Here is a 14,181-nt window from a genome sequence, read left to right on the forward strand (position 1 = left end):
GAAGAAAGTCTAAACAGGCTGCACGCTTAATTTGCCCATTTAGTCCATTAACATTCCAGCTTATAACATGGAGTTTTGTCATGCTACAGAAAACATATTATAAGTTGAGAGATATAGTGTAAACATTGGGCGATAATGCAACGATTCTAAGATGCAACATATAGATAGTGACAACCATATTAGAGATCCATACCCACCCATAAGACCTTGTCGCCATGGCCCCAAAGCTCTCCAAAAAACGTTGAAGAGCGAAACACCCACATAACGTTTAACATAACAATCAGCTCTTAAGGAGCATAGCATACCCCAAAACATTGGACCCGTGATCCTACAGTAATCTTCCCCAAAACCCACAAGTCTCCCTTCTTTAAATAAATCAAAAATTTACCACTTTATGTAATTATTAATCAAGTGATATAGGTCTAACTCAGTTTAAATCTAATAATAAGCCCGATATGACATGCAGACGTTATACTCAACAAAAACAAGACACTCTGTCAGTCAACGTGAAAAAGTAAAATATACACTGCGATTGCAGGCAAGAAGACACCAGTCCAAGCCGCATTCAGCATGCCAACAGTTGAGTTGCCACCCTAGCGAAACTAGCGGAGCAATCTGTCCATTACCTCAAATGAGACGGTACTCATTCCTTCATGGAATTAGCGAACTTCTCAGCCATCTGCGGGGTGTCGAAGATGTGAGTGGTTCCACCGCGCATCACTTTCAGTTTGGCTGGATACAGCAAGAAGGTGTGAAAGCCCAGCTTCTGCAGGGCGCCGATCGCGTTAGAAAAAGCCAGTCTGCGTCTGAAGGTGCGCGTGCTGTAATCCGGAACGAAGCGGACCGGAGAGCCGTCCAGTTTCACCATAGTTTTCCGAGCGGCACCCAGGATCTTATCTCTGTCGGTGAATCTCAGCAGCTTCAGCAGAACAGGACGTGGAATGGGCTTATGGTTGGCATCTTCCTTCGCTGGACCCACTCGGTGTGCACGCATGATTTCTATTGATCCCATCTCTGGGAACCATTTCGGGATGGCATCGAGGAGATAGACAAGAGGATTAGCCGTTTCAGGATTTTCGGGGATCCCAAGGATCCTCAAATTGTCTCTACGAGACCTGTCCTCTAAGTCTGCCACCTTATCCTCCAGCGTAGCGCAGTGTGTGGTTAGCTTGTCCGCCATTGTCGAGAGGCGACCATCTAGCTCAGTCATGCGGTTTTGGGTGGTTTCCATGCGTTCCATACATGCTGAAGTGTCCGCTCGTGTGGTTAACATCTCGGTCCGAAGTTCGGCGATCTGTTCTGCCACAATGGCTTGTGTCTTAGTTGAAAGTTGAGCGACTACTTCCTCCACCAGCGCGGGAATGGCTTCTTTGATAGCATCTGCTACTGCTAGCTTAACTAGCCTAGCCAATTCTTCGTTGTCAACAGAACGAATATTAAGCTGTTCTTGAGCTTGTTTAGCAGAGTGTTTCTTAGAGGATGTAGCCATCGTTACCTACTACACACAAAAATCATAGACCTAAGACTAAATATGTGGTAAAAAACAATGTATTTAAGGGAAAAGCTGTGGAGCCGTGATGACAAACTACTGCATCCTTCGCCGGTCACGTGACTCCCCCCTAGGGCCCACCTTCCTTTAGCTCAGTTTGAGACAATAATTCATGTCTTTATTACACTGATTGGCACTGACTGCTCCTGACTTTTTATTTCTATTATTATTGTTATTAATTTTTGTTTGGCTCTAAAATGTTCCAATGTTTAAATGTTTTTTTTTCCCCATCTCAGTTTAAATCAATGGTAAAAACTCAAATTTTCTTGCTGGCTTTTCGATATTGTTGAGCGGAATATCTTGGCGTTTTATTGCAGTAAGTTTATTTAATAAATAATTTGCTTTTTAACTTTGGTTTTAATCGGTTATGTTTTATTGTTTCATTGCTGATATAATGGCACTTTGGTTTGCGGAGGTTGTTTTGATAGTAAATGTACAACAGAATAGCTGAAAAAATGATCGAGGCCCAGGTGCAGTCCAGATCTAACTTGTATTGACCAGATGAATTTATTCACCATGTTCTGATATGTAAATGTTTAGGAATAATAATAAGGTATATTATGAGTGAAGTTGGTGAAAGAGGAAGAAATGATAACACATTTTGAAGTAAAGTCGCTTCTTTTTGTTGGCGTTTCTGCATTATTTGGGAGCAAACCTCTCCTTTCTCTCTTTGGCTCATTTCTCTCTTTGTATTGTGCTCGTGTGTCCCAGAGCTCAGTCGTACGCAGAGAGGCTGCGGCTCGGACTGGCAGTGATTCACGGCGAGGCCCAGCAGTCAGAGTCGGACATGGCAGACGGTCGGCAGTCCCCCCCGCTGTCCCGGGCCACCACAGGACACCCCGGCCTGGACCTGCCATGTAAGACGAACACTGTTTCCAACCCTCGGGGTCTTTGCTCCTGGTATTTCAACAGATTCGTAGGAACTGGAAGTTCAAGACCTCTGTTGTAGCCTCACTAAAAACAAACAGTTTAGGATCTAAAGATTTAAGGATTTTATTCAGTGGTATTAAGCTAAGCATATAGTGTCCTGAGCCAAAGTGTGGCTGGGTTAATTACCAGCATTTTAGAATTTATTAGGTTTAGAAACGTTCAACAAACAGTGAACATGTTTCAGGTCAGCCTTCCCTCAGCTATTGTCTCAGTCGGCTCTAAGATGCTGCAGGCGCACTCTGACACTGCCCTGATTTTTGCTCTTCCTCTTCCTGAGATTAATTTTTCTCCTCATCTCATCCCGTGCCATCTGCTCCTCTTGTAGTCGGCTGCATCTTCTCCCGTGTTCTCCCTCCCTGAACAGAACTGGGTTTTATATCTGTTTCTGTTCTAGCTGCCACACTTTTTCCAGCCTTTTTAATTCAGTTCAGTTTATAAATAAAACTTTCCGCAGATAATTATTGGACGTACATCTACAACCGATTACCTTTTGGGGAGACAATTCAACTCAAAGATGGCCTCCACAGCTAATTGACCTTTAAAAAAACAAAAATGGCTGCAACTCAGCCAATTTTACACACATTGAGCTCAGATTCGGTGGGGTAGTAGCTGAGAGTCGTTTGCAACGCAGACTCTGAGCTTGGGACAGGGTGTGGGACATTTTCTTTTTTTAAACCCAACCCTGATCTGTACGTTTCCACAACTTTGTCTTTGGCCTGTGTGAAGAGTCTCTGGCTTGGTGAAGCTTTAATATTCAGAGGTGTTGCTCTGCAGAGCAGGTGGATATAAACTCGGGTCATGTGACCCTCAGATGACTCACAGGTGGATCTAATTGAACTCGTTATGTGGCTTCTGAGGGTGATAGTTGGGACTTCAAAGTGCAGGGGGGACGACACATATGCATGTACCAGTGTTTGCTTTACTGTTTAGTCATTTTAAGTAAGTTATTTTTCTCCAATTTAACTTAATTAATCAGGAGTATTTTGTGTGCAATACAATTGGGAAAAAACACCAAACGTGTGCAATCCACTGTAGAGCCCTGTTTATATGCTGGTGTAGGTTCTCAGTCATCCAGGCCATGGCAAATCCAAAAAAAGGTTAAAAAACAAAAACAACTGGACTTCTATTCTGTAGTTGAAGACGTTTCGCTTCTCATCTGAGGAGCTTTCTCAATTCAGAAACAGAGAGTGTGGAGTTGAGCTTTTAAAGCTGAGATGTGATGTACGATGGATTCACATGCAGATGGATCTCACTCTCTTAACAACAGAGGCTTTCAAAAACATATAATGGAGCTTTAGGCCTGATTCCCAGTCAGTTTCACACCAATCAGGACCTGCAGTCATGTGACCAGAGTGAGTCAGACAAACAAGGACCCTAACGAGCTCTGTTTATAGTATCTCTGCTGGCTGTATTAAAACTGACTTACCATATTTTCTGGACTGTAAGGCGCACTTAAAAACCTTCAGTTTATACTTGAAGCTTACGTCGGTGCAGCATTCTCCGAAAAGACGTGGGGTTGTTTTGTTTCACTTAATGTGCCTTATAGTCCAGTGCACATTATATATGACAAAAGTTCAAAAATGGACCATTCCTTGATAAGTGCGTCTTGTAATCCAGTGCGCCCTATAGTGCAGAAAATACGGTACTGTAGTTGTGTAAGTTGTCTTAAATCATGTTAAAACCCACGTGTTACTGCTGAGCTTACAGAGGATTTGAGGTCATGGCTCTTGGCCTTTTATTTGTTTGTGTGTATACTACTTAGTGGGATACTACTGAAAAGGTGATTCTGTGATACTCTTTGTTTTGAATGTGTGACTTGACTTATCATTTCACCACGCACTTGAGCTAGGAAAAAAATTTGCCAAGAATTATGCATGTGTTCAAAAGTGAAATGTCCAAAGAATATTATTATTTTTTTGAATTCCCCACAAAAACAGACCCAAACAGCAGAGCATGAGTTCCTAAAAGGAGCTCTCAGACCCTGCAGTCATTAAAGCATGATGAATGAATGATGGTTACAGGTTTTACCCTAATTTCTCTTTCTTATCGTCCATCTACCAATGTGCCGTTCTTCCCTGCTTGTAAAGTCGTCGTGTCTGTGTTTCCCCAGTGATGATGGCGAAGGAGAAACCACCAATCTCTGTTGTCGGGGACGTCGGAGGCAGAATCGCCATCGTTGTTGTAAGCTTTGATTCTTTAAAATAGAAAATATTGAGACTGATAAAACAGCAAGAGCAGCTTTTTAGAAGAATGTCTGTCATGGGAGGTTTTTAAGTCATTGGTGTGAGCTAGTTATTGGGGCTTGTTTACTCTATATGCGATCATGTTACAGACTGAATTTTTATTATTTCTTTATTTGTCAGAAAACAACCAGGATAGCTTCATACTTCTGCTGTCTTTTGTGCTCAGTTCTAGTCTCGTTTGATTCCAGGCAGAAACATTATCTCCTGCTTTTCAACAGCGGGCCATCCTGGTTTTATGTGTGTTGGTGTGTCTGTTAGTAAAATATCTCATGAACCACTGGACACATTTCCACGAAGCTCTCAGAAAGTGATCATGGGATGAACATTTATAACTGATTACCTTTTGGAGTCAACACAATTCGAAATGGATGACACAACTAGTTTACCTTATCCAACACAAAAATGACTATAACTCAGTCAGTTTCACAGATACTGAGCTGAAATTTGAAGCGGTAGTAGCTGAGCATCCTCCCAAACACATATTCTGAGCACTAACAGATCGCTCGGGTTCTTTGTTTAAAACTTTGCCATTAACTATTGGAGACAACTCTGTCTGTCTGTTAGCAAAATATCCCATGAACTGCTGAAGAGGTTTTGATACAACTTACAGAATATAATCATTGACTATACATCTTCAACTAATTAAAACTTTAGAGCCAACTGACCCTTGCAAACACAAAAACGGCGACAATTCAGTCAGTTTTACAGATATTGAAGTAAAATTTGTTGTGACAGTAGCTGAGAGTCATCCCCAACACATACTCTGAGTGCTGACTAATCGTTCAAAATCATGATATACTGAGTAAGACTGCAGGTAACAGTTTCAAAGTTTAACCAAGATGGCTATAACTTTAATTTCTCAACATAAGATGATCTTAATTTAAAACTAAACTAACTGGGTAATGTGCATCCCTTCAAGAAATGCTTGGCCTTAAATGACAAAAAAAAAATGTCTGAGTTTTATTTAAAGCGTTTTCTAACAGCCCCTGTGCGTGGTTTCCTGTCGTCTTCTCACTCTAACCTTGCTTTTCCTTCGTCAGGATGACATCATCGATGACGTGGAGGACTTTGTTGCAGCAGCAGAAATCCTGAAGGAGCGGGGAGCCTACAAGATCTACGTCATGGCTACACATGGATTACTGTCTGCAGAGGCACCAACACTAATAGAGGAGTCTGCCATTGATGAGGTACAATAGTCCCACGGTGGCGAGAGTTACTCGTTATGGTCTGTTTCCGTCACCGAAGATGCCCAGTGGTGCTTATAGTGATGCAAAATTCAGTTTATTCATGCAGGGATGGTACATAAAACAAGGCGCTCACACACACCTGCCTGCGCTCCAGGCAGACGTGGATATAGGAGCAGCTTAAAGGGATTTACGTCACAATTTTTACAAAATGGTGGATTTCTTCCAGCCGTAAGTCGAGTTTTCATCGCTCAAAGATTTCACTCTTTTCTTTGATCCATAGTCAGAGATGCACCACAGTTTTAACACTCAAAAAAAAAAAGGTAGCGTTCTTTTCCACAGCTGAATTCTGCCTGCTCCGAACAGTAAACCAAGCTGCTGATTGAATTGGACTGAACCAACTTAAAGGCGTTTGCTTGGGATGGGAGTGGGTGGAGTTTAGCAAATACTTTAATTGTTACATTATATTAAAATTCAAATCAATTAATTAAGAACTATAAACATTTGTCGTATTGCTGGGTGTGATGCCATGTTATTTTTAAGTCAAAAATCGAGGGTGCAAAATCATATATTCAGGTGCAGTTGCTCTATTTTCATCATTGATCAGGTGCTCAGGCTTATCTGATGAAATCCCCCCAAAAAAGTCGAGCAAGCATTGTTTTTGTGTGGAATAAATATTTTCTGAATTACTAAATGCATATTGTGCTTTCATATGATTTTATTAGGATATTATAAAAGAAGAATGAAAGTGGAGACGGCATAGACAGAAGGAAGTGTTTAAAACAGACTTTTTGATTGTGTGATTTGAACAGAAGGATGTGGCTCCTTGTCTCCACCATGTACTCATTGGGCTGTTTTGATCCCAGAATATTTGAAAAGTAGTTTTATAAAGTTGACTGCTTTTCTTGCAAACGTGGTGATTAGATATTCATAGTCTGATTGCACAACTCATTTCCTAGTTTGTTTAATAAAAACATGAGGAATAGATGAAAAGATTAGAAGTGGGGAAAAAAAGTCAAGATAAGACGTGGTCCAAAGCTTATTTTTATTTCTTATTTCCACAGTTTTGCTGAAGATTAAGCAGATTTTCCCTTCTGCTTTGCGTCTGCAGGTGGTGGTGACAAACACTGTTCCCCACGAGGTGCAGAAGCTGCAGTGTCCAAAGATCCGAACCGTGGACGTGAGTCTGGTCCTGGCCGAGGCCATCCGGCGCATCCACAACGGAGAGTCCATGTCCTACCTGTTCCGCAACATCGCCATGGACGACTGAGGACACACGGAGACGTTTACGTTCCCACACACACGCAAAGCAAAACATTTCCAAACGCGCAGACTGCGAACGATCAAGCGGTTTAAATCTGTTGTTCCTGTTTGCGTAGCTGATAAACATGTTCTGTATGAGACACGAGCAGAAGACTGTCAACCGTTTCTGCTTTTGACCACAAGAAAACGAAAAATGGCACAAATGTATCTCGTGCCGCCTCTTTGTACTCCACAGAATATCAGAAATAAAGCTGATGCCCTTGGACAATAGTCTAGTTCTTCTTGACGCAACATCACAGCTGGTTTTATCGAGCACAAAAATAGGTTTACAGAGAACAAGTGTGGCTAAATTTCAGGAACTAGAAACAGTTCAGTACAACAGCTTTGCACCTGAGGCCAAAAACTTTCAGTCCCACTTTCAGTCACAAGCAGGAAGATGTGAACTATGGTGTACAGCTGCACTTGGAGATTATCATCCTCATAAAGCTGTTAGTTTGTGCCGCTCAGGAGGGGGTTTTGTTTGTAACTTAATTTATGGTTGCAGTATATTACACAGCACGGCGCTCATCAGGAAGTGTGAAACGCAGAGCACAGTTCAGGCTGCTGTTTAATGGATTATCAAATACTAGATGTGTGAAGCAACTAAAAAGAATGTTCATATAAACGTGTGACCTGTGCTGTCAATAGATCGTATTTTGGGTGATGAGTTTCAGTATCTGTTTCCTTTTTTACTAACAGTAAAAAAAAGTAATGCATTTTACATGGCAAAACATGATTTATAATGGCAAATGAAGGCAAATTCTACAAGTTACAGAAGCAAAAGAAGCTGTAATACCTGCTTTGGGGTAAAAAAACAAAACAAAGCAAAGACTACTTGAATAGCTTTGTATGCAGGTGACACGTAGATGCTGTGTTTCTGTCCCGAACCCTGAACTTGTTCCAAACGCCTCAGGTTGAGTCAAATCTGCTGAGGAGCTTTGACCAAGTCCAGGGGCAGAGACGGCAGCTGAGGTCAAACCATCCCACACCGGAGTTCACAGGAGTGGGAGGGCGTCCGGTCCGTCGTTTTCCTGAAGTCCTACGCGTGTCTGAGCCCTTAAGGAGAGAAGCGCGTAAGAAAAGATGACAGATCCACACACCTGCGTGACTGAAGCCGCCCGGTCCGCTTCGCGTGCGCCACTAGGCGACAGCTCAGTGCGGAAGAACGTTTAAATGTGGACTGAAAGAGGAACTGCTCGCAAACGTTAACCCAGCCACTTCCTCTTATTAAAACAGGAAACTTTGTGCAGGCTAATCTGATGGCCGAGAGAGAGAGAGAAAGGCAAAGGGGGGGGTTGGACCTGGACCTGAGCGCCACTACAACGGCCTCTTCTCTCCTGGTTGCGTTCAGAGGAACCATGCAGCTCAGTTTCAGGAACTGCAGACGGGCCCATTTCAGCCTCACCGAAGAACAGCTGAATTGTTCTGTATTCAAATATGTTTAAGGGAAAGCTATTAACTGATATGCCCTCGGGTCAGGAACCAACCAGTCAACACGTGTCACACCTCACCTCATCAGCTGAACGTTTAACCGTGTCAGAAAACTAGTGAGTTTAGATGCGTGTGAAGTAGCTCAGTGTAACAATACGAAGCAACAAAAGTAATTCATTCTGCACAATAAGATTAACCGCTTTGACCTGCTTTAGTTAATACCTGTTTGGGGTTTTAATAGCAGCTTACTACTAATTTGAATGAATGTAGCTTTCTATTACCAGCAGGTGGCAGCAGAGATCCTAACATCCTGCGAGGTTTGATTTATCGGCGCACAGAAACATTTTGAGTCACTTTCACAAATAAAACGATCATCACTCTGTGATCATGAACAACACAGGCTGATTTTCAGCCCTTAACAGGTTATATTTAGGTGTTGTTTTGGTTTTTATAATAGAAATGAAGCTGTAGTAGGAGAAACTGTTGGGTGTTTCACTTCCTAAAATAATCAGCTCCGGCAGTATTTTAATATATGCACTGCATGAAAAAGTAGGTGTTTAACATTTTTAATGCTCTATATTTCAACATCGTTTTTTTCACTTTCTGGTTCTGTTTGTTCAGGTTCGTAATTTACATAAAGTAAAAATAATTGATGTAAAAAAAAAACAACTTGTAGCTGAAGGATTTACAATGGAAGTGAAATAAATTTTACATTTAAAAAAATATTTATTTTTACTTTGTTCATTTCTAAATTTTATCTATCTTACAAAATATACTAATTTGTCTCTAAATATTCTAAAATCTTCATCCACTGACATGAAATCATTTAATGATCCACTTGTCATTTTCCTAATTATCTGCATATAAGTAGTGAATTCTACTTTTTAGTTGTTACTGTGTAATTTGTCCATCTCAGTAGATAAATGGCAGCTGCACACACATTTTGCTTTTTTGTCTTTTATTCCACGTTTACATCGAGTCCATGTACAGTACATTTGTAAATGAAAAGCTACATTAAAAAAAAACTGTTAGAGGATGTAATTAAAAAAATTATATAAAAAAAACAACCTAAAAACATCACGTTGAGTTACAAATTGAGAAGTGCATTTATGGTTCTTGACAACATTTCACCACTTTATTGAAACATGAGTGTATTATCACAAAAATATATAAAACGGCTGAATTTAAAAAATTGTAAACATTTGATGTGCTACATGTGAATTACTAAATTACAAAAAAAAACACTCTTGAGAAATACAAGTTTAGCACAACACTTGATACATACTGTTTAAATACTCTGACAGGAAACAGTCTGTTTGCAACAGCTTTAATTTCTTTAAATAACATTTTCCTTTTTTAAAATTTAAATTCAAAGCTATAAATTGATCTAAACACCAGCAGCGTGTCACCAAAGAAGCAGCAACAGAAATACAGTCGATTTCCACATCTTTTCTCTCCATTTAAATCTGCTTCATACATCATCAGTCTGTCCTACATGTTCCTTTCCTTTGTTTCCTCTCAGCTGAGGACCAGAAAGTGTCTTTGTTGGTCCAGGATCACAGTCGGGTATTTATTTACACCAACAGTGACTGAAGTCTGAACTTCGGTCTTTTTTTTTTTTTTTTTTCCTCTGTCCAGCAGAACTGAGTTGCACAGCATTTCTCATCCATCCCTCTCCTCTGCCTCGCATTACGACAGGATGCAGCTGTTGGTTTTGTTCATGGGTGGCCGAAAGTCGGTTCCTTTGGGAAAGGTCTCCCTGCGTCTGCGGAGCGCCGGGCTCAGGCGGCTCGGCAGGTTCACCTGCTGCAGGAGCTCCTTGAACACCTCCACCACGTTGGCATTCTCCTTCGCCGACGCCTCCAGGTAGCTGTTGTTCCAATCCATCTCCACAGTCGCCAGCACGTCCTCGGCGGACACTTGGCGCTCGTCTTCCCGGTCCACCTTGTTCCCCACCACCACGATGGGCGTGTACTTGTCCTCCTTGATCTCCAGGATCTCGTCTCGCAGGCTCTTCACGGCCTCCAGCGACTCGGGGTCGTCCACGGCGTACACCAGAGCGAAGGCGTCGCTGTTCTGGATGGAGAGCTTGCGCATGGCGGGGAAGGAGTAGCTGCCGCTGGTGTCCAGGATCTCCACGGTGACTTTGACCCCGCCGATGTCGTACTCCTTGCTGTGCAGCTCCTCCACGGTGCGCCTGTGTTTTGGCTCGAAGGTATCCTGGAGAAAGCGTCTGATCAGAGCTGTCTTGCCGACCCCTGCTGACCCCAGAAACACAACGCGAACCTGAGTCTTCTCCTTCACCTCCAAGGACATGATGCTGGAGACTTGTTGGCCAAACTGGGTGGAAAAAGTCCCGAAAGGATCTGACTGCACTAACCTTCTCACTGCTGTCACAACCCTTCACTCACTCAATTTTTGGGCAGTTTAGCCAATTCAAATATCCCCTTTCTTTCCAGATTTCTTAGTACTGTCTTCCTGTTCAGCTGCTGCAAGTTGCTTTAATGTCTGTCATCCCACACTCTGCCTTTTATTCCTGTTTGTGAGAGCTCCTACCCCTCGCTGTGGCTGCAGCCAATCAGAAGAAGACAGCCTGTTGAAGCCCCACATGCAGGCAGCCAATGGTGACGGCGCATTCAAATCGGTGTGTGTGTTAGGGCCACCTCAGGAATAGGGGAGGTGATCTGTGACTGAATGTTCTGCAAGAATGGCAGAGAAAATGCTGTTTAAGACGAGTCCTGATTATAATTTCCGACTAAGAGTACCTCCAGGGAGAGGCATCTTTCGTTTGCCTCTGTTCAGACTAAAGGAAAGAAGACATAGATATAAACATAGACTTAGGAAGGAATAACTGCATCACACAGTGCCTCTGCATTAGAGAAGATCATCTCCCTGAATGAACACTGAAAAAATGGGATTGTTCAAGCTTTGACACATTCTGCGGCGAGTAAAGCGCCTGATGGTGACAGATGAGTACAAATTAGGACACAGGTGGCTGCTGTTTTATGCACCACATAAATATTTCTTTAAAGGTCACAAATCAAAAAGCGGTCTTTTAATAAATTACCTGGGGTGAAAATGCTTATTTGTTCACAACTGTCCTCAAATTATTCTGAAAATCGGTATATTCTTCTGTAAAATATATGTGCTTATGGAAGAGACGAGTGTGACCAGTAGTTAAAGATACACTTAGCCACTGTGATAAAACCTAATCCTCACCTGTCACTCGGAAAAACAACGCTCTTAGATTCACCAGAACTTTAAACCATTATGGGATTCTCTGGTCACGTAAGTTTGGTTCTGTTAAAAAAGAATGAAGAATTTTCATCTTGCTTGTAGGTCGCTCTTTGGACGACCTCGGTTTGGAGAAATGGTTTACCTCAGGCAGGGCTGATGAGCTAACGGCTAGTCTGAACACAGCCAAGACCAAAGTTTTGAAATGACTCCAATCTTCAAAATTCAGAGCTGGTTACGTGAACACTAACATTTAAACCTTTACACCACCAATAATTTTGCAATACACGGTTATTTACATAACGTTCTGTGGTTACTTGCAAGCGCAAATAGAGAACAGCAGCAGGAGCAAGCATTTCTGGTGCAGCTGGGGGCACTTCCTGTAGGAATTTATTAAAATTTCTGCTGAAATAACCATCTCATGCAAAATTGTAATGTAAGGGTTTAAGCATTTGTATAAACTGATGTGAATCTTTGAGGATTGGTTTCAGATGGCATCAATCTATTTCTTTCAGGCCTGTTTCTTCAGTGTAAGTTTTAGTTCTAGTGGAGCATTAAGCCCAGTCATTTTCGCTCTAATACACACCTTCCTGCATGTGACCAAAACATGTCTTGTGTGAGCCAAGCAAACAAAGACCCGAACGACTCTCCAGTGGAAGGGGAGATTAATCTGCATGTGAATTTAGTTTGCATAGGTGGAGCATCTCATACAATTTACATGTTTACATGTGAACAATCTCCTGGAAATGTTAGAGATTTTATGATATTGACTGGGACACAGTTGTCAGACTGGGTAGTGAGCGAAGGGAACCCAGAGCGCAGACTCATCACTTAAAAGAAACAAAAATTTATTTTTTAAAGAAACTAACAAAAACAAAAGGCTGGCGTGGCAGCAGAAAACAATCAAAAACCAAATCCAAAATAACAGCAAGGCGAGGTACTAGGAGCGAACGACATGGAGCAAACAACAACTGTCAACAAACAACAATGAACTGGCGGGGAGGTGGAGAAAATTTTAAAGATTTTAAAGCACAGGGAAATCATGGGAAGTGGGCACAGGTGAGTGATTACAATTACAGACAGGTGGAGATGGGTGTGGCAGAAACCAGGAGTAGACTGAGGGCAAAGAGAGGATAATGATAAGCAAAGACAATGAGGACAGAACCAAGAGGCAGAGACAATACAAAGACAGAACACGAGAACAAAAACCAAAAGTATAAAATAAAACTCAAAGGAAAAAACAAAACCCAAGAAAGCAGGAAAAACAAGAACCCAAAACCAAAACTAAGAACAAATTCAAAAATGCTAGAAAGCATGACACCAGTAATCTTGTACCTGTTGAATCCGCTGCGGTTTCCATGGCAGGTCACCAGCTGGCGCTGTGATTTTTGTATTTCAATGACATGTGCAGACATTTTAGTCTTTCAAGGATGAAAGCAGTTACATCTAAAATAGTGAATACGCAGACATTTGTTTGGTTCGACAGTGAGGTTGGGTTGCTGCTACACGTTGAAAGGGGTGGGTAGCACAAACAGAACTCTGCTGTCCGACGTTGTTACTGTTGTCTATCTACTCACGCAAGGGCAGGAAAATGTCGATTGCAGCCGTCCATAGTGCGCATGTGCAATTTCAAACCCATGCCGGTTGTTTCCAAAAAAGACCTGGGTTCCAAATGTTTTGGTGCCAGAGAGTCCGATTGCTGTTGTTGCGTAACGAACAGCTGAACTGCAGCAAAAAGATTCTGGTTGCAGTAAAAAAACAAACAAAAAAAAAACAGTGTTGTGTAAACTGGGCCTAAAGCTTAGAACTCCAAACTTTGCAGTTCTGAACTGAGAAAGTTCCCAAGATGGGAAGCAAAGCATCTTCATCTACACCACCTCATGAGGTGCAGAAGCTGCAGCAACCACCAGCCAGTTGCTTTGTCCAGCCGTCCATCCATCCATTATCTGTCACTTGTTCCACAGTCAGGTTTCTGAGGCAGCACCCTGAGCAGGGAAGCCAAGTCATCTCTTTCCACAGCCACCTCTTCCAGCTCTTCCAGGAGGATTTCAGGGCGTTGCCAGACCAGCCGAGAAACATAGTCTCTCTGTCCTGGGTCTTTGTTTTTTTTTTTTTTTTTTACTTCTTTGGATTTGTTATGGAGTTTGCATGTTCTCCCTGTGTACACGTGGGTTTACTCCGGGTACTCTGGTTTCCTTCCACTGACTAAAAACATGCATTTTAGGTTAATCGATGACTCTAAAATTGTCCCTAGGTGTGAGTGAGAGTGTGAATGATTATTTGTCTATATGTGGCCCTGCAATGGACT

General features: G+C 42.1%; 2 protein-coding genes across 2 annotated transcripts in view; one reads left to right on the plus strand and one right to left on the minus strand.

Moving 5' to 3' along the window:
• LOC108242734 (phosphoribosyl pyrophosphate synthase-associated protein 1) overlaps positions 1-7,478 on the plus strand; it is a 22,578-nt gene extending 15,100 nt beyond the window's left edge. Inside the window, exons 7-10 of the mRNA XM_017427753.3 lie at positions 2,261-2,406; positions 4,590-4,660; positions 5,763-5,909; positions 7,018-7,478. Coding sequence (XP_017283242.1) covers positions 2,261-2,406; positions 4,590-4,660; positions 5,763-5,909; positions 7,018-7,176 — 523 coding nt within the window. The 3' untranslated portion in view covers positions 7,177-7,478. The remainder of the gene's footprint in view (positions 1-2,260; positions 2,407-4,589; positions 4,661-5,762; positions 5,910-7,017) is intronic.
• A 2,756-nt stretch (positions 7,479-10,234) lies between these two features.
• On the minus strand, positions 10,235-11,135 carry LOC108242704 (ras-related protein Rap-2a-like). The gene has a single exon (XM_017427709.3). It carries the CDS (start codon positions 10,953-10,955, stop codon positions 10,329-10,331), a length of 627 nt encoding a protein of 208 aa, XP_017283198.1. The 5' UTR covers positions 10,956-11,135; the 3' UTR covers positions 10,235-10,328.
• Positions 11,136-14,181: the final 3,046 nt, after the last annotated feature.

Source organism: Kryptolebias marmoratus, linkage group LG3, assembly GCF_001649575.2.
Source record: "Kryptolebias marmoratus isolate JLee-2015 linkage group LG3, ASM164957v2, whole genome shotgun sequence".
NCBI lineage: Eukaryota > Metazoa > Chordata > Actinopteri > Cyprinodontiformes > Rivulidae > Kryptolebias > Kryptolebias marmoratus.

What these genes read in the sequence shown, in the direction of transcription:
- LOC108242704 (XM_017427709.3), bottom strand. Translation starts at nt 10,955, where the DNA reads ATGTCCTTGGAGGTGAAGGAGAAGACTCAGGTTCGCGTTGTGTTTCTG.